Source organism: Sitophilus oryzae, unplaced genomic scaffold, assembly GCF_002938485.1.
Source record: "Sitophilus oryzae breed Bouriz unplaced genomic scaffold, Soryzae_2.0 scaffold_1241_pilon_pilon, whole genome shotgun sequence".
Classification (NCBI taxonomy): Eukaryota; Metazoa; Arthropoda; class Insecta; order Coleoptera; family Curculionidae; genus Sitophilus; species Sitophilus oryzae.
In genome coordinates, this window is record NW_022145884.1 from 1,183,957 (window position 1) to 1,207,112 (window position 23,156).

General features: G+C 32.8%; 1 protein-coding gene across 1 annotated transcript in view; it reads right to left on the minus strand.

Annotated features, from left to right (window-relative positions):
• Positions 1-23,156, minus strand: part of LOC115874192 (hemicentin-1) — a 418,393-nt gene that overhangs the window by 79,748 nt on the left and 315,489 nt on the right. The window contains exon 10 of the mRNA XM_030889291.1: positions 14,340-14,633. Within this exon, the coding sequence (XP_030745151.1) occupies positions 14,340-14,633 (294 nt within the window). The remainder of the gene's footprint in view (positions 1-14,339; positions 14,634-23,156) is intronic.

Consider the following 23,156-nt stretch of genomic DNA (forward strand, 5'->3'; position numbering starts at 1 on the left):
CTCTTCGTTGTAAATGTTGAGGTGTATTGATTTCACTTTTACAAATGACGTCAAGTAATGCCTCCACCCCTTGGCAACAGGTTCAGGAACCTCGCTGGTGATTATCCTACTCCACCATTCCCAATCCGGGGAAATGATTTGATTGTTTATCTCAAATCAATCAATCTCTTGTCAATCTCATCAATATGGTAACAATGAATAGATTGAACGAACTTGAAATTAGTTTAAATAAATTAAAAAATTAAGTGTGGCCATATCATTGTACTCAGGAGACCGAATTCTCTCAAAATATGAAATAAAAATACAGGTCCGTATTTAAAAGAATCAAGTTGGTCTCTGTATCTCACAAATTATGGGGTAATTTAAAAATCTAAAAATACTATCAGATAGCCCTAATAAAGTGGCTATGAGAATGTGCAATTAGTTTTTTGATTTTCTAAAAAGTAACGAGAGAAAAAAATAAAATTAATTTTCAAAAAAATCGTTTTTACAAAAAAACTCAACAATCGTTTCCAGCTCTAAATTAAAAAAAAAATGATAGCATCTTGGTGAACATCCGAAGGTGCAACTTTGCCCCAATTTAACCATCTTCGTATCTATTACGGTTTCCGAGATACCAATGCTCGTACCTCGAATTTGTAGCACCCTGTATAAACTATTTGGTAACTCTTAAGGTACATTCAGGCTGAGAGCGTCGAGCGTCGCGTCGCCGTTGCGCTAGCGTCCGCTGAGCGTCGGGGTTCGAGTTCAATGGGGCGGACGCGACGCAACGCTCGACGCTCTCAGCCTGAATGTACCTTTACGCTATTACTAAAATTTATAAGTATGATTTTCAGGTTTGCCAAACGTTACGACACGTGACGTTAACAAAAATACTTGAATAAAACTGTATAATATAGGGAGAAAAACAATATCAAAATATATTTTTTTCGTATTTTCCTTAATTAAATTTTGAAACTGTAGCAATACATTTCCGGCACGCAATATGTTCTCCCCAATTATACCGTTTATCTACTTCAGAAGCACATTCTTTGCGCTGTAATGTTATCCAGCTTCCAGATATTACGTTACATTTCGGAGGGTCCCGCCATTTGACTCCCGAAGTGAATATTAAGCTTCCCCCCACGCTGCAATTGAATGAAAATATTTTATTATTATTATGCTCAGACCGCGGACTTCGGCGCATCAAATTAACGCCATTCCGACCCTCTAACGTCAATTGTATGATTATAGTCAGCCATTGTTTTGGAATCGTTTATATTCATCGCGCCAGTAAGTTAAGCGTCAAAAGTCGGCGAAGACTTCATAACGGAGATAAGTTTGAGGGGGAGTCATCCCGAATTTACTTCATGTTAAGTAGAAACCTGTTTTTTAAAGTATTTGGTTCAATGGTTTAATTTAGAAAAGAGCTTTAGTTAATCTGGAAAGCGCTCTATTAGTGGTATTTGAATTTAGTTTATATTCTTTAAAACCTACGTTTTATCAATACCTATAATAAGGGTGTATCAACCTCTATTCCTAATAGAGGAATAGAGATCGAAACATCTGTTTAAAAAAAATAATATAGATATATACTAAGGGCTGGCAAAGATTAGTCTTGGGTCGAGATTTCCGTATGTAAGAAGAGGACAATGCGTTTATAATGTACTGAACAAAGAGAAGACAGTAAACACGTTGCCAAACGTATAAAATAAACCGAGAAACTGTGCACGTCGCCAAGAGACGTGGAAGGGGATATAGCAGATTTGTCGCAGTTGACCGGTCGACCCAATCAATACCTCTGTCAGTACTTAAAGTTCTAGGGAAAGGTGTACGTCATGCGTTCAGCTTCACGATTTAATTACGTCTCGTGATACTTAATTTGTTTATTTATTTATTAACGAGTCGTTGTAATTTTCCCTATAGCTTGAATTTTTTTAAGTGCAAGCTAGAAACACTTGCATTTTTGGTAAAAATAAGTGGAATTGAGTGGGTGTTCGGTAGTGGTCGCGCTATTAGAACTCTGAATTCAAAAATCGATATCTCGAAATCTATTAGAAATAATAGATTGTAGTTTTTTCAAGAACTTTGTTAATATTTCTGCTGTATCTTCTTTGTAGACAGTATGTGAAAATCTTTATCAATAAAAAATTACACGATTGCTGAAGTAAATGGATGGATTGTTTACAATTTTTGAATGGAAAAACAACCTTATCGAATTTTTCTTATGTAAAGATATTGTAAAATATCCGATCTTGAAAATAAAAAAAAGTTTCAATATCTAAAGTGGTTCTTGAGTTTGAGTTATGGCCGGTTATGTGTTAAAAAGTTGAGTTTTTAAATTATCGCGACTACTGACGTTTTCTCTTATAAAAAAATGACACCCTAACGATATCCTTATAATTCTATTTCAGATGCTCACAAACATGTCTAATGATTTTATCTAGTTATGTCTTGAAAAAAAAAGGTCTTTTAAAAATAAGCGGTTTGCGATCGTGATTTTACTTTACTTGATAGGGAAAGGGTACCGGCAACGCCGCAACAGCACACCGTCGTATTTCTCTCACTCCGACTTAATAAGATCCCTATGCGATTTATTTCCACACATGTAAATGCCGACCCATAAGTGACAGTTGCCAGCACGGTATATCCGACTTTATTTCATGTTAGGTAGAAACCTGTTTTTAAGTCGCTATTTTAATGGTTTAATATAAAAAAGAGCTTTAGCTAACCTGGAAATAACTCTATTTGAGGTATTCGATTTTAGATTACCTATATTCTTTTAAACCTACATTTCATCAATACAGGGTGGCGCCTTTCATACGACGCGGAGGCTCCAAGGAGAACGACAGTTTGTACTGAAATGAAATTTTGTAAGCACATGTAGGTTAATTCAGAACACTCTTTAAAAATATAAAGAGCTCTACGCTCTACAAGGTGTCCCCCAAAAAATTACATATCAAAGTTGTGTTTTTTGTAATGGAACACCCTATATATTAATTGATTTTCGGGTTCTGGGAGAAAAATGAAGGTGAGTTTTATAACAGACTAAAACGTAAGGTTTTTGACATATTTAACATTTTCTAAAAATAAAGAACAGTTTTTAAATTATAGATAACATATTTATTTATATTTATTATATCTTTTTTTTATTTTTTTTTATTATAATTAACAGATAATTAAGCTACCTAAATTGGAATTTACCTGGCATAGCCTAATATGTAGTTAAATTAACTATTGTACTTTAAATCTAATTAAAACTTGATTCAAAAAGTTATACAGGGTGAGACAAAATTAATATTGAACGTGGGTCGCCTTTAAAAGCATTGTTTAAAATATGTCTTCAAAATGTAAAAAAATATAAAAAATGTCTCTTCAAAATACTATTAAGAATGCCTACCCCTCAAACAAAGATTTTCCTAGATATTTTCATTTATATGATTTAGTGGCAGTAGATCTTTATTATTCGATAAAATCTAGGTGGCTGTGATATGTCTGACGTACTTCACACACACACACACACACACACACACACACACAACGTAACTGTCTAATTAGTCCAACTTTAACACAACAAATTATCATTTCGTGTCAGTTAAAACAAAAAAAAATCTCTGAAATTTGCCGAAAATGCAAACTTATCCTACATCAGAAAGAATTGATATGATACTATTAGTTGGTGAATGCAGTGTGCATTCACCTATTAATCAAATGCTCCTGATTTTATCTAGTCTGGATTTATTTATGGGGATATATTAAACATAATGTTTACAAAACTCGACCAACTATTATTGTCGACAACATGAGAGAAATGATTGTAACTGTTTTTCGAACTAGAACTCCACATATACCTTTTAAAATGAAAAGATAATAATTTTTGCATTTGATTTCATCTAGCTAATGTTTGTCACATAATTATACATAGGTTTATATCTAGTTTTAATTCTGTAATAATTAAAATATGTTTCAAACGTGTAGCTTTTTATTACCGTTGAGTATTTTTTTGAGTTATTTTTTGTTAAATTAACAGAAGGTAGCCACCTAGATCTTTTCAAATAATAAATATCCACTGACGCAAAATCATAAAAATTAAAATATCTAGGAAATTCTTTGTCTGAGGGGCAGGGCCGGCGGAAGGGCCGGGCCACCCGGGCGCCCAATGTGAGGGGCGCCATGCCAGCAACTAAAATATTTAAAAAAAAATGTTTGTGGTATTTTACTTATAACTAAAAAGCTATCAACTTTTTGTAAATAACCCTTCTTTCTATAATTCTTGTTTTTATAAAATTTCTCTAAACAGACTGTTTTGGGTCAAGAGCCAGCAAATTTGACAGTTTTAGACTGCTTGTTGCTCAAAATTGCACTTTGTCTACTACCCACAGTCTTTATTTGTTAATGGCTGATCTGCCCTAAAATTACATGAGACAAATATTCATTCGCAAGAAGCTAAATAGGATCCCGATATCCTTATTATCAAAAAAAACTTGTAAGTTTGCCTCATTAATTTATTTATTATCAATTTTTTGGTGATTTTGATTGTTCTGGATTGAATATGTAGTAATATATGGTAAATGGTATCAGAATCGTAGAAATTTCTCATTAAAGCAGGACAAATATGCATCTCAAATCTGAAACACTGGCTGATCCTCATTTTGAAGCCGACAGAACTGTATCTGATCATACCTATACTGATTCTGCACGAAATAATTGATTGTGAAAAAGAAAAGAAATTTTTCTTAAATCCTTATAGAAAAATAATGCTATTGCTTGCAACTAAATAGTAATGTTTTCAAAGATCACTTATACTTATCATATATATACCGGGTGCGTCTCAAAACTGGCTCACTCCTATAACTTGTTTATTTTTTCAGATGAAAAAACGAGATTTGGTATGTTAGTATACGACATAAATTAGGATTAATTGACGTATTCAATTGTTTTTGATTACTTCCTCTTTCACCGGAAATTAATAAAACTTTTGATTTTTAAATGTCAGCCTCGGTATATTTCTACTTTATACGATAGAAAATGGCAATCTGAATAGAATGACATATCATATGTCAACTTTTGACATTTTCGCATATGGATTATTTGAAATTGTAACATACGGTTTATAACGACAATTTGACTCGAAATATCAAGTGTGTGGTACAAAATTATTGGTAAAAAAATCTTTTTCCAAATATGCAAATGAGCCACTTGTTCCATTTGAAAAATTGGCATATGATTAAAAATACGATTTGGGCATTTTTTAACCGACCAGGACAAGACACGAAAAACATTAGACGATCAAATCTATTTTTCCAAGGCTCCTTGTTTAAAAATTAGTGTTTTTAACACAGCCATGGCACTCTAGATTGAAATTTAAAATAGGATTTTTTGAGCAAAAATGTCACAAGTTGACATATGATATGTCATTCTACTCAGAGTGTCATTTACTATCAAATAAACCAGAAATATGCTGACGGTGCCAATTAAAAATCAATAGTCTTTCGTTGAAACAGGAACCAAAAACAATTGAATACGTCAATCAATCCTAATTTATGTCATATACTAACATACCAAATTTCGTTTTTATCTAAAAAAATAAACTTTCAAGATGCACCCGGTATAGAAAAAACAACCGGCGCGGACTAAGATTGAACGAAGAGAAGAATTTTGAAGTACCTTTAAGTGAAATTTTATTGTTAAAGTAGCATAAATGTGCTTAGTTGTTATGGTAACATGTTAACTATTGGGGGGGGGGCGCCAGGTAGGGCATTGAGGCCCTGCTGAGGGGTGGGCAACCTTACTAATATTTTGGAGATATATGAATTCCCCATTGAACACCAGAATAATATACTGGGTGTTCAATTTAAAATAAAGGAGTAACTTGCTTTTAAATGTGACTTTTATTCCATAATAATTTTTTCTCACCCTGTATAACTTTTCGGGTCAAATTTAGGTAGCTGTAATTGTACAGTCGTTCTATATATGACGGAAAACAAGATAGAATAACCATAATGATCGCCAATGTTCAAAAAGTAGAAGGCACCATAAGAAGAACAGGATAAGTACTTAATTTATTTTCGAAATATTATCGTTCGATCCAAATTTAATGACGATGATATTTGTTAAAAATTCATTCTAAATCCAATTTTTTCAACTAGTTGCAAATTAAAAAAAAGCGACGAACTTAAATTTCAAAATTTCTTTCTCTAATTCTGAGAAAATATTTTGATACCAAATTCTGACGACCAAATTCTTACTATAAGTATGAATTATTCAGAATCAGGTCTAAACTATAATAGTCACGTAATTTTAATATTATTTTTCGATCTAGATTAAAACTATTGATAAAAATAGAATAAACACCGTAGAATCTTGTGTTCATCTTGTGTTATTGAAACGTCACGCACCCTCTCAGATGCATAATCATAATACTACAAATCAATTTAAAAAGAAATAGTGGGAATAGAGAGAATTTAAAATGCATATCATGAGTGACGCGAAGGCATCCCTTGACTATAATTTCTGAGTTCTAGAATAAATTTATTATTTCACGGACAAGCGTTCTTTTGAAGCAGCTGTACGGTTTAATTAAATGCGATATACATATATTACGAAGCCAAAACAGGGGCGAGTGTATTACAGTTTTTAAAATTAAATTTGCGTTCGTACAAAAAAAATTACACCAGAATTTTTTTTTCTTTTTGTTAATTATGTACCAGTGTGTCGGTTTATTCGAAAGAATATTACTATTTTTTTGGAGTCTGGTAAATGCATTGTATTTTCATATTAATATCTAACTAACAGGACGTACAATATATAATTGCAACATTTTTTCCTTGCAGTAAAAATATAGAAACATATTTTTCAGAGACAGAGGTTTGTAAAAGGCCATAATATTGTTTTCACTTGGAATATTAATTACTTTTTATTTAATGGCAAATTTTCGACTTCTGTTTTTTTGTTTCTCCTTATTGCTTGAATTTTTCAGTTAGCCCATACAAAAAATACAGTCTTTAAATTCGAAACATTCATTATTAAGACACGCTGTATACATAAATAAAATTATTCAAAATCAGAATCAGACGACGAACAGAGGAAATCAGACGACGAACAGAGATAAATAGATGTTAAGTAATAGCTTTGAGACTACCGTTCGAGACGCATTGATGTTATTGTGGTTCGTCAGTTTTGTGACAAAGAATGTTATTAAAGGCAACGTAAATGTTTTCTCATTATTTAACTAGTGTTAACTAAAGCATATAGCTTATTTGTCTGTTGTAATATTCTGTACTAAAGATTTTCCTTATTTATTTCAAATGAGAATTATAATATAACGTGTGTAAGTATTTAACGGAATCGATTATGCTGTGAATAATTTCAGTTTAAAAGTAATCTAAATACAATCGTTTACTGTCCATTCGTGCCAATGTTTGTGGTTCAGTGTGACAATTGCTGTCCTCCATTCGCGAACTTCAAGTTCCAGTGCTTTACGCCCTAGGCTACACGAGAACGGTTCTGAAAGTAGCTGTGCGCAATAGCCTGGTGCCTTCATATAGTGCGGAACAGTTCTGAACTTTATGTCTCAATTGAATGGAGTGAGAGTATCGCGTTCTTGAGCAGTTCAGTGCTGCACAACTGCGTGAATGAAGGACAGCAAATACATAGATACATACATAGATACCTACATACATACTGCCATTACTTGCTGACAGGTATTCGACACGCATCAAAAGATGGTCACGCAAGGCGTTTTCTTTCATGAGCTTTTCTGTGACTGAAAAGCCCGATACGTTATGTTATTTGCCTACCGCTCTCCGGACATTCAAAAATCTCATTGCTCTGTTGCCTCTTTACTTTTTGGTTGTCGCTGTTAACTTCTTCTCCATTGAGTTCTATTGTGAACTGCTTATTCCCAATGATTCTGAATGTTAATCCCCTTTAAGTTTTCGTGGAAAATGTCCTTGTACATTTTGAGTTGTCCACCCGACCCCCTCTCACCATCTACAAGCTCACCGTAAAGCAGAGATTTTAGTATGCGGTTTTCTTGCATCCTGCATACGTGACCAGCCCATCTTAAGCGGGATTTTGTAACCATGACTTCAATACTCTCGCAGTTAGCTTTTTCAAGGACTGATACGTTTGAAACATGATGGAACCACCGGATTCTTAAGAGTTTCAAATTGTTGGTGGCAAGTTTATTACGGTCAAAAAATTAACCAAGGCATGTATTGACATGAATTTTAAAACAAAATGCTCAGGAAACATGGTTTTGATCAAAAAGTATTTTTTTAGGAAAAGTTTTTTAGGATATAGTTATTTTTTCAAGAAATTATTGCACAGAGTCTTTTAAAGTTAGAGTAAAAAATAACCCTTCAATTAACCCTGTATAATAAGCTAAATACTAAAGTTCATACAAAACTATTATTATTATGTAAAAAAAATATGAAAATAGAGCTAAAAGTAAGAAAAATATAACATTTTAAACTTGACGAAAAAAAAATTCCGTTGCGTTTTTTTGCATCTGAGTGTATATCGATATTTATCAACAACTGACGTCAAGAAACCACTGACAAGTTCGTTTCCGTTTGAGTTCTACCCGGTAGCATTTTACATGAATAACTTTTGTTTTTTACACATTTCTGTTTTATCGTCAAAATACCTAATTTTTAGAAACTATACACAACATTCCGTAAATCTAAACGGCGTATTCTTCTCTTCTCAAAACACTAATAAAATAATCTTATTCAGAATAAATGAAGAGGACAGATGGAGAAAGAAAGAGGCAGTTTAATATTCACGTCGGGAGTGAAGTGACGGCACAACGCCAGCCGACTAATATCCAGAGGCTACATAATATTATTTCACGAAGACTATGCTTCTGAAGCAGCTGCAGGCTTTAATTAAAGCGCATATAATACAAGAGGTCGAGGCTCAGTGTATTACAGTTTTTAAATTCATTTTGCGACTGGGCGAAGAAATCTAACTTGTATATAAGGTATTATTTTACCATTTTTCAGTCTGTGCAACAGAAATAGGCGTCTAAATATTAAAAACTTTCATTCCTTGATGTTATTTCTTATGAAAAATTATAAATATGCATTAGATAATTAGTTAAAATTGAGTACAGGGTGTTCTATTTTCGTGTGTTTCACAGGGATTTTCATTAAGTAAAGCATTTTTCGACACCCTTTATATCTCGGGTATCAAAAAAAAGTTGAAAACTGAGTTCTATAAGGTTTTTCGCCACAGAATCACAGTGACGTAACTAGTTTTCCGCTGAGAAATGATATTTTCGAAATATGAGTCAAACTTATGTTTTTAAATAGAACACCCTGTATATTTTTATTTTATTTGTCTTGTTATGATCGCCTTCTAAAATATATATTATATCCTATTCTTATTTTCATAGACAAGATAAAAAATGTGCATTATTTAACCAAAATAACTAAACAATTAACAATTCACTAAACAGAGATATAAACCACATAAAAATTCATTAATAAAAAACGACTGTTAAAAAAACTAAAGTGTTCCCGAATAGTTGCATTTAGATATTTTAAATATTTTTTTTCCTTTCTTCTTTGTGGTTTTTGCTTCCGACGACGGGAAGAGACATACTTCCTGAAACGTTAAGCATTTTTTGTCCCCTAGGCAAATTTGTTTATTAGTAGACCACATCTGACAATAATTACCCAAGTAACAAAATTCCGACTTCCGACTAGTTTCGACTACGCGCAACGTTGAAATTGGTACTTTTTCCTACCCTATGCATACCCAAACCTCAAATTACGTAGCCAAAACGTCGCTACGACGTTGCACTTAAACAGTTGTTTATTTTGATCCTTAACAACGTTGGTGAACGTTGTAGGGTATAACGTTGTTAAAAGTTGGGTTTTATACCGTTGTCATTACGTCACCAACAGGCATGTTTATTGTACTACAGAATAACAAACGTAGTACAACGTTGTGCAACGTACTTTTAAATTACGAGTGTAAGTACATGCTAACTACAAGAAATAAATAACAATACACCTGGAGCCCATACAACAAAGGAATACTATGAGAACAATGATCCTCCAGAAGAGCAGTCAACTGAAGTTCAGTTTCAGCATAAATTGCAGAGAATAATAGATTTTAATTTTCAAATGAGTGGTAAAATCAAGAATACTTCCTGTATGGCTTTTTTTAACAATAAATAAGTAGAAATACTGATCTAATATCAGCGCTATTATTAACGAGTATGTGACCACCACCACGAAAGGATGACCCAGATTTCTTTTTTATTTTATTGTTCCTAGGTAAAAAAGAGCACTGTAAGAAGGAATTTTAGTCCCTAGATGTCGGTAGGGTTCAGAGGTCCTATTTCGTCAAAGCAGGTCTCAATTTTTGAACCAAAGGTCGACATAGGTGACCCAAAGGTCGGTTACCGCACCTTATGCACTATATTGATATTTTAAAGGTTGCCTTAGGCACCTCCACCATTTTAATACGATTTATCTTATCGTGCGTTCTAGACGAATCGAATAAAATATCAAAAATCACAAAATACTGCGAATTTCGTTAAAAAACTGTATCTGTTAGGGTTGTAAGCTAAATTTCCTGATAGATTTCATATATTTGTTTCAAAATTAAAAAAAAAGTTAGGTTAACCAAGTAAACTATAATTTTAACATTAAAACTAGGAAATAAAAAAGGGGTTTTGCCATAGTTCGAAGTATCATAGTCACTTTCAACAGTAAACTAATCTTTGTTGATGAATTTCGATTGCCGACATCTCAAAACTTTGCAGATTTGTCGAAGTTAAATTCACCTAGTTATTTCTTAATGGAGCATAATATAGTCCATTTCTAATTCAGCCATCACCAATTGCATTGTTTTGGTTTCCCCATGGTTGAATATAGTAATATTTGACGACGAATATTTTTAACTCTAACCTTAAAATATCGCGAATCGGCATGAAAAACAAATTTTAGCACACGACGTACTACGTCGCCTCAATCAATGTCGACGGCGACGTTGTAGCGCCCCTAAAAACATCCACCATTTTGGTGCAAATATGGGTCGCTTAGACGTCGCTTCGACGTTGTCCGGCAACGTTGGGTTGCTGCTGGCGACGTTGTGATTACGTTGAACAACCTAATTTTGCTACTTTGGTACTATCACCACTGGATTAACGCCCCCCCCCCAGCAGTGTTTACAAAAAAAGTAACTATTTAATTTTGTAGATTTTCTTACAGTGGCCAAATACCCATAGGACTTTTTAAAGAGATGAATCCACCACAGAAGTATAGACATTTTTTGCATTATTTAACTTTATAACCCAAATCAATCTAGTTTAAAAGAATATCATTATTTTGTTTAATTTAATTCAACCAGATATTTTTTTTGGTTTTCCATCGTGTTTCCAACTAATCAATTGCGGGTTATTTGATTTTTTATTTAAAAATATATGAAATGTATATTTTTATGGATTAATAAATATATTGTAAAAATTAATAAAGTTTTTTTAAGTAACATCTAAATAAAGACAAATATGATTTAAAATTATTTTCTTACTGTTCTATTTGTAAACTTAGCTGAAAAGATTTTTTCCTCATAAAATCTTTCATTCATATTTTATAAAATACACTTCTTGTCTAAAATAGTTCACGTTCCCAAACTTTTTTGTTCGAGTTTTTGCATATTATTAACATAAATCCACATAGTGTCCTCTTAACCTCCATTAAACAGTCAGCGGAATAAGTGCATTGGCAAGACGCATTTTCAGCGTCTTACACGAATCTGCACTTAAGCTGCCCATCAAAAGGACTATTACTCTATCTTCGCTCTGCCCATTGCCAACTCACTTCTCTAAAGGTTAAAATGTATTTTTTGACTCTCTTTTTCGTTTTTTAGCTACACGTGATATAATTTCTGGAGGACAGCATTATAAATCAGTTATTTTCATTACATTATTAAATTTATAATTTAAATTAAGACAAATTAATGAATTATCTTAATTGTTCTATTAGAAAAAATTGAATACACGTCAAACTTTCGAACATTCCTTAAAAATATACGTTAAATGAGTCTAATATTTTTAAGGGTGTTTAAAAACATTCGAATTTAACGTTAAATATATCACAAGACTATGGCAGTTTCTTTTCCGCATATTTTATATAATTATCCAGATATATCTTGGATATGGTTTACTTAACAAGCAGGTATTAATATTTAGTTATATACCAAAATAATTTTTGAAATATAACCAAATTTATTTTTTATTCTAGTGGTTGATGTTGATTTAAATATAAGCTAATGCTTATTTGTAATTAGAAATAACTATTATTAAGCTTGTATATTTTTTATAAAGATTTTGTTTAAGCTAATCTAAGTTTTGAGTGTTTGTACGTAAATTGACTTTGACCCTTTTTCGGTCAATTCAAAAATATTCTCACTACAAAAATAATGTATATAAAGGGTTAGTTTTAAATATCTAATTGCAAATATTTTTGGGGGTGGTATATTTCGAACACAGAAAAATTTTTTTTACAAATATTTCTTTGGAAAATTTGGGATTTTTTGGAAAAAAGTTTGGAAATATTTTTAATTCTTAATTAAAAACATAATATCTGTTGATAATATGGCAACATAGGTAGTAGATTACATTTATAAGACAGGAAACCCAGGAAATATCTGAAAATTTAAGCATTAACTGGGTTATTTTGGACTTATTTGAAAAACGGTAAAGAGAAAATATGTTTCTTTCATCCAGATCTACCAGCTCTCAAAATATTTGCACTTATTTAATATCACCCTGTATATACGCATAATGAGTTAAAACATGTAGTTTTAACCCAACCTGTATATACCATGTCATATAGTGTATTTTAATACATCTAAACAATGAAAGATTACTACTATAAAGTAAGAAAAATATAAAGAATTTTATAACTTTGGGTTTGGTTTGGTTTGGTTGGTTTTAATAATATTTTAAGAACGTGCGTATTATGCATTAAGTTTTGTAAAAATAAAGTTTAAAGTATAATTTTGCTTGCTATGGTATCCACGTTCTTAAAATATTAATCATTTTAAACTAAATATTCTGGAAAAAATTTGGAGTATTATTATTTTGGAAATTATTAAAATTTGGCCTACCGAAAATAGAATTATTTCTATTGGCATTTGATTGATTAAAAGCATTTTGTTGATTAGGATTAGTAATAAAATTATTCCCGAAATTAAAATTTGATTGATTCATTGATTTTTGATTTGGAAACCCTGAAAATTTTTGTGTACCGGAAAAAATATTTTATTTCGCAAACTAAAATTATTTTGACTTTGAGAGTTATTCAAGTTTCCATATAATTTCTTAAAACTCTGAAATTCTATAACATATGCCAGAGCATCTTCGAGTGAATTTAGCTGTTTAAGATGATTGCTATTTTTGAGAGTTACCGTGCATCCAGCAATGAAAGTAGTCAATGCAGTTTTCTCGTAATATTTAATATGGCAAAATTTTTGTTCTCGTGTTAAACCTAAATCGTTACTAACTACTACTATACTGAATTAAAAAAAAGTATTAATATTTTAAAAACGTGTATATCATATCAAGTAAAATTATTCTTTAAGTTTTGAAAAAATAAGACTTAAAGCATAATTTTGCTTGATATGATACGAACGTTCTTAAAATATTAATAATTTTAAACTAAATATTCTGGAAAAAATTATAATATAAAGTATTATTATTTTGAAAATTATTAAAACTTGGTCTGCCGAAAATAGAATTATTTCTATTGCCATTTGATTGATTAAAAATATTTTGTTGATTAGGATTAGTAATAAAATTATTTCCGAAATTAAAATTCAATTGATTCATTGATTTTTGATTTGGAACCTCGAAGAAATTTTTGCACTGGAAAAAAATATTTTGTTTATTTCGCAAACTAAAATTATTTTGACTTTGAGAGTTATTTAAGTTTCCATAAAAATTTTGAAATTCTACAACATACGCCATAGCATCTTCGAGTGAATTTAGCTGTTTCAGATGCATGTTCTTTTTGAGAGTTCCCGTGCATCCAGCAATGAAAGTATTCAATTCAGTTTTCTCGTAATATTTAATATGGCAAAATTTTTGTTCTTGTGTTAAACCCAAATCGTTACTAACTACTACTATACTACAAAAAATTATTAATATTTAAAGAACGTGCGTTTCATATCAAGCAAAATTATGCTTTAAGTTATGAAAAAATAAACCTTAAAGCATAATTTTTCTTGACATGGTTCGCACGTTCTTAAAATATTAAAAATAATTGTTTTTAAAATTCATTATTCGAAAAATTAAGCTGCGCAATATTTTTGACACACAGTACAACCAATTTACAGCTCACCTGCTGGTACAGCTCGAAAAAAACAAGGTACTGCTTGCCTTCCCACATCGTTTTCGGCATAACACGCCAATCCGTTGACATCATTTGTCGGAGGAAGAAAATGTAAAATTGAGACGTTTCCTTTATTCTGCAAATGGGCTCCCTGAATCGGAAGTACATCTCTGGACGTGTTGTAAGTCCAAAAAAACTTATTGACCGGCGGTATGGAATCCACGATACATTGAGCAATGATTGGCTCGTAGGGCACCATACCAAGATGGATATCTTCATGTCCTTTTTTGCAATGTGGCGCATCTGAAATAAAATTGTATAGATATGAAATTGTACCTATTCATAGCTAGATAATTGTTTATTTAATCCCCATGTAGGAAATACAATATATCTAATAAATATATTAAAAATGCATAAATATTGCCGATATACAGGGTGAGTTGGTGAGTAAGTGCAAATCTTTTCAGGGGTGGTATATTTTGAGGCTTCTTTTGTAAAAAAAGATGTTGAATATCGTGCATTTTCTTTTAAATTTTCCTGTACATTTCATGAAATTTTTTAGAACTGCCCGTTTATAGCAAATTTTTCCACGGTATTATTATTTCCACCTCAATCTCTGATATTACCATGGTTACGGTTCTAAAAGTGATGCAAATACAGAAAAAAAACGGTAACTCAAAATTTTTTAAAAATATATATTTTTTTTTAATTTTCAAACTTGAATAACTCAGTTATTTTGGACTTATTTTAAAAACAGTGAAGAGAAAATATGTCTCTTTTATCCAGATATACCGACCTTGAAAATATTTGCATTTATTTGAGACTCACCCTGTGGCAAACAAAAACTATTTAAAAACATGCTATCCAGGATCAATCAAAAATCCATCAAGAAAAACAATTATTAATGGCTCATCAATGATTGTCTCAAGAGAGAAGACAATCGTTGTTGACATGATGCTCTTGGATTTTTCTTAGTACATTGTATGTGACAGGTGTCTAATAAAAACTGTCCTTATGTTCGGAACATGTCCGGAAGAAACGTTTTAACAAAAATCAGAACGAAAGAATTAGTACATCTATCAAGTACCCTCTGAATGCGGTGACTCGTCTATTGGAGAGACAAAATGTCCTCTAAATGTACGACTTAGCGAGCCTAACATGAACAACGCAAGGATGTGAAACTATGAAGTTTGGTATCTCAGAGGATGTGTAGTTCAAACAACATATCACAAAGTGGGTGGAACACCCAAAGTTATACATTTCATGTCGGAGTTGTGTAATCCAACTACAAACTTTGCATTTCTTTTAAGATTTTTTACTTAGTCTCGACAACGAACATTGACAACAAGCCGAACAATAAAATAAAAATAAATCGACAAATTCCGGTTGGGGGGGAACAACGTGATAGAGGCAAAATCTATTGTAAAAATTAAGCTAAAATGAAAAAGGAAAACTTTGTCGATGAAGAAAACCCGGAGAAAAAAACAACTCGATGGAGGAAAGAGGCATTGCAAATGGCAGAACCGGGCAAATCCTGCTGCGTGAGTAATCTACTCGCCGCGATCGTTTTCATTTGTAATGCCCAATGACTAGCTGGTCCTTTTTCACCGAGAAAGAAATTAACTTTATCTGGAAATTACGGATAGACGCGACGGTTCTGCGGAAATTGCGCATTTTTCCCGTCATCGGAACCTGCGGCAGCTGCTTTTAGAGTTCTAGGAACGCATTATAGTAGAAATTTTATCCTGATCCTTAACCGATACTCATATATACGTATCGTGACGTTGTGAAACTACGTCATGCTGTGCGCTGGCATTTGCATTTTTGAGGTTATTTTGCTTCGATTAATTATGGATTAGGATGTCCGCTATTTACCAAATTGATCATTTCTCTCACAACACCCTTTAAGTTTTTAGTTTATTGTCTAAAAAAAATAACAGACTATTGTAAACCCTTAATATTCACAATAAACCTTGCCGCAAAAAAGTTTCATTTCCCATTTAAATTATATAGGAATTTGCCAGTTTTTGCAAATAATTTTTTTTTCTCCCGATCTTATTCTCTCATAGCCATGACAATATTATAAGTATACTCTTATACAGAATTAAACGCTTTACAAAAAACGTTTCTTACAATTTTTCAATAAACCTACTCCTTCAAAAGTTATTCACAGTTAAAGTTAACAACTCGATAAACCAATGGGCACCTATCCTAGCATCCTACAGGCAGAAATCTACGCTATCGAAAGATGCGTACAAGTTATCTTAGATAGGAACTATCGGAAACAAGAAATAGTCATCTTATCTGATAGTCAAGCAGCATTAAAAGCGATCAGCTCAGTATCAATCAATTCGAAATTGGTCAAAGAATGTATAGAGAAGCTGAATAAATTAGGCAAAGAAAACAAAGTCCTCCTACTCTGAGTGCCTGCTCACTAAGGGATAGAAGGCAATGAAAAAGCAAATGATCTAGTTAGAAAAGGAGCGGACATTCCACTAACTGGACTAGAACCGTTCTGCTTCCCAAGTGGTAACCAACTAAAGGCGGAACTCAAGAACTTGGAAGACTCCATCCGCAACCTGGAATGGGCATCTTGCAGCGGTCTAAGGTACTCGAAGAAGTTTCTGAGTGAGGGCTTACGACCAAGAAAAATCAAAGATCTTCCTGGAGTTGAGTAAGAACAATCTTCGGATTGTCACGGGGTTTTTAACAGGACACTCTTGTCAATGAACACCTCAGTAGATTGAAACTAAGAAGAAACGGTGAATGCAGATTCTGTCGGGAAAATGGGGAAACACCAGGACACCTCATCACTGAGTGCGCTGAGACAACAACCATTCGTGCCATGAACTTTGGTACGACAGATACTGGAGAGGGAAAACTACCCTCTGTAAAACCTTCCCAGATACTGGCTTTTGTCAAAGCCCTGGGTCTGTATGATGAGCTATAACTCAAGAAAGGGGGATACAATAGATCTCTAAGATCGCAGTGACTAACCCCCCTCCCACTCATTCTAAATTCTGAAAATAAATTCTAACCACTCGGTAAATTCTTTTTTTTATATATGAAGTTTGTTTTTGTCAAAAAAGTTGAACCTACGGCGTATTTTGATTGAGTTGGTTAGTCTCCGGGGTGATTTTATTGTCCATAAATTGCACGCGAAATGCCCGACCGATATTGTAGAAATGTTATATATTATAAGTTTTTGAAATTTAGGTTAAATTAACTTAACCATAGTTTGTACGTATTTGTCTACAATTTAAATCAATTAATTTACTGCAACAAACAATTTTTTTTCAAGTCGTACCGAAGTGATTGTGGTGGTCTGGAATTTTCTAGAGAGAGAGAGAGAGCAAAATATTTTTCTTTTATATTTTTTTATAATACTATCTTGATATTCTTTATATTCTTTAAATAATTTGGACGAACTTTTCCATTATAACTAGATTTAAACTGCCATAGCCTAATTTCATAATTTTCTCAATTTTAATTTTGATTTTAATGCTAGTTTAAACTTTCATTTTAATTATAATTAGTTAAGTAGTTAACTTCATTTGGATATTGTAGAATTTCATAAATATCTTTACTTGTCATTTAAATTTTATGTATTTTTATTGTACCTTCATTGGCAACAAACAGACAGCCCAATTGGTAATTCAGAGCACCACCACAAAACTGGGTACTTATCAATTGTGTTGAGTAGAATACTGCTGTTTGTTATCTTCTAGGAAGATACGAGAATTGGCCAGTGTCGTGAGCTACTTATGGGGAGAAGTAGCTCACGCACTGAGACTGGTGGAGTCTCACAAGCTCTCCAACGTTAGCCGGACAATCACGCTACCCACCAGCGGATGAGTGCAGCGAAGAGGGTGAGGCCTTTCTCTCAACCAACCGAAGCAGAAACACATATAAGTATTCCAGTTATTTGTTACTAACAAGACTGTATGTCACAGCTAATTGTCGTATTATTGTGAGCAATTGTTAAGTTAATATAAGTTAGTATTTTTTTAAAAAAAGATCTTGTTTTATTTAATTCCAAAGCATACTTCTAAATTCATCAACATCCAGAATTTTGTGGGTTATAAGTTTCTCGATATATAATTACATACAAGGTATTATTTTTTACATCTTTTTATATTATTTGGAATGCTTGAAATTGTATAAAAAATCATTTGTGGCGTTTGAAAAAAAATAGCATGTTCTATTCGCAGTAAAAATGACTTTTTGTGCCTCGCTTGTGTGTCAAATGTACAGCCTCGCCGCGAAAAGTGTCATTTTTACTCCTAATAATAATAATATACTATTTTTTCTAATAATTATTATTTAATTAAAGTTAAACTAGTTAAAAATTTTAAAAAATCGTAACTAATTTGTAATAATATCAAAATCAGTGAAAGTCGCAGTTTATGAGATAATTGAAACTAAAAGAACAGCCTACCAAATTTTTATTAACATATTTAAGTATGGGCGGCTATACGTGCCTCCCGGCGCCAATTTTTTTAATTAATAATGCTTTGAGTGAAATAATTTCATCATTAGACTAGTAGTTAGACTCTTATTAGTTTAGACTCTTTCTGGTAATCATTCTAATTTAATAATAATACTTCTTACTTCCTTTAATCCTAATTATATCTAAAAAAGAAAAGGAACATAAAACTAAGAATTTTAACCAGTCACGAAACAGGAACATATCTTAAGAAGCTTTTTTAGCAATATCCTAAAAACCACTTGAACAAACACATACTTTCCCTTTATCCTTCGAAAATCTCCACTTAGAACCAAACTCCTTTTCGCCAAAATTGACCTAAAAAATCCTGCTATAAAAATAACCAGTATTTATGGCGACGCGTACTGCGTGACTCCTTCCCGCTTCAAGCCAACAACCCCGCCTGCAGATGATGACACCTCGTGTGACGACTACACGGCCTCTTGTCATCCCACCCCCGCCCCTTTTTTCGGGCGATTCATCATTTTTTATGCCCGCACGCCGCGAGATGGCGTTTTTATTGTAATTTTGTATCTTATTTTGCGCCAGTTGCCACCGCGCGTCTCGAAAATGTGTTATTTATTTTGTGTGTATAATTTTGTTTTATATTTCGGAGATCGTATTTTATCGGTAACGGTGACAGTTTCTTTTTACTTATTCTTCGTTGTTTTTTTATGTAAATATTTGATGTAGGATGCAGTGGCAGATATATAAAGTATACTTTACAGTTAATGCTAGAAAGCACACATGATAAGAATAGGCTTGTTTCACAATTTTTTTATCTAACCAATCGAAACTACAACTAAAAAACAACAGATCTGCAAAAAAATCAATTTATTTTATTATTTAGTAAAAAAGTACATACAAATATATACTTCGCGACAGAAGAAGGTTACACCACAGATCGTATGCTGGCAATCGTGCTCAACACTACGTTTTTGATTGCTTTTGCCTATTATTTTAGAAAGTGTAGTTTGAATTTAACAGAAAATATTTATGTATGCAGTGATTATTTGAATCACAATATGACTGCATAAATGGCATATTAAGGAAATGAGAGGCATTACAAAGGTTACTTATTTTTTCCTGTGGTCAGTTAAAAAAATATGATAAAAATTAATAAAAAAAAGCTGGGATAAAATTTTATCGTGAATGGTGATATACATATAATGGTGGTATTAAAAATAATAATAATAATGTAAATAATAGTTTTTTTCTTTATTCTTTGTATTTTTTTTGCTTCCGACGACGGAAAGCGATAGACTTTCCGAAACGTTAAGCATTTTTTTGTTCGTTAGGCTGGTACTAAAAAAATAATAATAATCTAAATAATATTTTTTTTCTTTATTCTTCGTATTTTTTTTTGCTTCCGACGACGGAAAGAGATAGACTTTCCGAAACGTTAAGCATTTTTTGTTCGTTAGGCAAATTTATATATCTGTAAACCTAACTTCTGACAAGTAGTTTCCGTTTGGATTAACGCAAACGTGTTTACAAAAAATAACTATTTTATTTTGTAGATTTTCTTGGAGTGGCGACATATCCATATAGGATTTTTTGGAGAGATTAAAAAAATAGTATTAATGGCAAACCTAACCTAACCTAACTGAATAGCTATATAACTAAATATCATTTTTTTCAAAAACTAACCAGTTTTTCCAAAAAAAAACGGTATTCCTGTCGTAAGTCGCTTAGAGCAAAGGGCTCTGAAAAATAAAATAAGTTAAATTATTTACCTTGCTTACAGAATAATAGGCCTAAATTTACGAAATAAAAAAATCCTGAGACAACAGTCATAAAATTAACATCAACTCACAAGATTTTACACTAGAACGGAATATTTTAATTGCTCCCTTACTACAGAATAATACAAAATACAAATACAGTTTTCGACTGAATTAATTGAAAACAGAAGTTTGATATGCACCGTCGCAAACTAGTTGTCCGCAAACCGCTTCCAAATTCTATTAACCGCAGCTACATCTGTAGGAGGGTTCTCGTTTCCCTTTGCCAAATACAAGGAAAACCACTTAGAGGTTCATATTTGTCTGGAAGCGGTTTGAACAGTAAAGCGAGCCGTTAGATTCGGCTGCATGAAATTTTGATAATAACGGTAAAATGTTAAGGGGCTTGCAGACCGAATCTGAGTTATAGACATAGCATTGAAGTTGCCTGTATTAATAGTTGTTCTGTTGTTTAATGAATTAGGCACTATTTTTGTATAAAAAAATATTATATACCTATATTTATTATTACCCGAGGGGCAAACCGCTGGTGGTATTTATTGTACAATCACCTGATAATACTGGTATTTTTTTGGTACTAATTTGGTATTTTTGGTACTAGTTTGGTATTTTTGGTACTAATTTGGTATTATTTGTAATAAACTGGTTTTATTTTGTGTTAAACTGGTTTTAAACAGGTATTTTGTTGGTTGTTGGACATCTGGCAACGCTGGATTAGATGCACGTGGCGACGGCCGGGAAGCTGATTGCATCATTTCTAGCCCGCGCTTTTTCTCTCTCTTCAGTCCTGACCCCCATTAGGGAGTGTAGTGTTCAGCGTAACATCATGGATGATTTTTCTCCATGCGCCTCTGTCTTTTGTCATCTCGATGACATCGTGCATGGGTTTGCTACAGCTAGTCTTGATCTGGTCTATCCATCGAGTTGGAGAGCGGCCACGTGGTCTACGTCCCTCCACCCTGCCTTGAATTATGAGTCTTTCCATATTGTCCGGACTTTTCCTCATTGTATGTCCAAAATATTTTAGTTGTTTTAGTCGGATTTTACAGGAAAGCCTGTTAGTAATATTAAGCTCATTTATAATGGAAACATTTGTACGGCGTTCAGTCCATGGGATACGGAGCATACGTCTATAACAATACATCTCGGTAGCATCGATCTTCTTACGTTCCGCCTGCCTGAGAGTCAACGATTCGCAGCCATACGTCAATATTGGGAGTGCCCAAACAGTTGACTAGCTGGTTTTGGGTGGCTCTTGAAATCTGGCGGTCTTTCCAGATCTTGGGTCAGTCTCCCAATAGCTACCTTTACGATGTTAATGGAACCGTTAAAATTACTTTTTAAACGTGTCATAACAGTAGCTTTATTCGAGTTCCCAAAAAGTACGGTTCTAGAACGGTTCAAAACACTGGCACAATATGATTTTTTGCAACTTTTGACATGAATGATTGTTGTAATTAGACTGTGCAATTGTTTTAAACCGTTCTAGAACCGTAATTTTTTGGAACTCGAATTAAGCTTATATGTTTTTCTGACCTAATTATCGTAGTTTGACATGAATAGGCCCTAAAGCTCCAAATATCTTAAATTCTTTAGATACTAAAAGAAATAATACTAATTTGGTATTTTTGGTTCAAATATGGTATTTTTTGGAAATAATTTGGTATTTTTGGTACTTTTTTCCCAAAATTAGTCATTATTGTACACCATTTTTGGCAGCGGTTTGCCCCTTGTTATTACCTTTATCAATTTTTCAACATATTAACTCCTATAGTTTTAGAATAACCTCTCATATAGTGCCGTTTGGATAGGGCAACCAAATGTAGGTCTCATGTACTTGTGAATAACTGATGACACATCTGATGATTGGTCTGATGACACACACTGATGAAACATTAAGATTAAGATTACAAAAATAACATTCTAAACTACCTACTGTACTTTAGAAACTGAACATTTTTACTTGTAGAATGTAGTATAAGTGGAAGGGGTATTAAACAACAGCTGTTCATCCTCCGAGAGGTGGAAATCTACCTCCTACGAGTGTATAAGTCACTGTAAATGTCCGAAATGCGGTAAAACCTAGGATAACCGCGCTAACCCTAGGATTTACCAAAAAAAGTGGCAAAAGCTCGAAAACTTCTTTATTTTGCTTCCATTTCGGACTTTTACCGGTCCCAAACAGTAAATCTTAGGATTTACCACACCGCATTGGTAAAAGTACGAATTATTTTTCTTATAGCAACAATATCGACAAATTAAGGATGTCGATATACAAAGACATCTATCTCCGTTTTTGTTTACTTAGGCATTGAAATTTTAACGATTATCGTTTCTCGATTAGCATTATAGTAAATCCTAAGATTTACTGTTTGAGCTCGGTAAAAGTCCGAAATGGAAGCAAAATAAATAGTTTTCGGGCTTTACCACATGCTTTTGATAAACCCTAGGTTTAGCGCGCTTATCCTAGGTTTTACCGCATTTCGGACATTTACACCCTCTCAACACCCATGTTGCGGTTTAGCCCTCTGTACTTTCACATTGAAAGAGTTTGTCTCCGACCGAGGTACCCTTGACGTGGAGGCTAGAAAATCA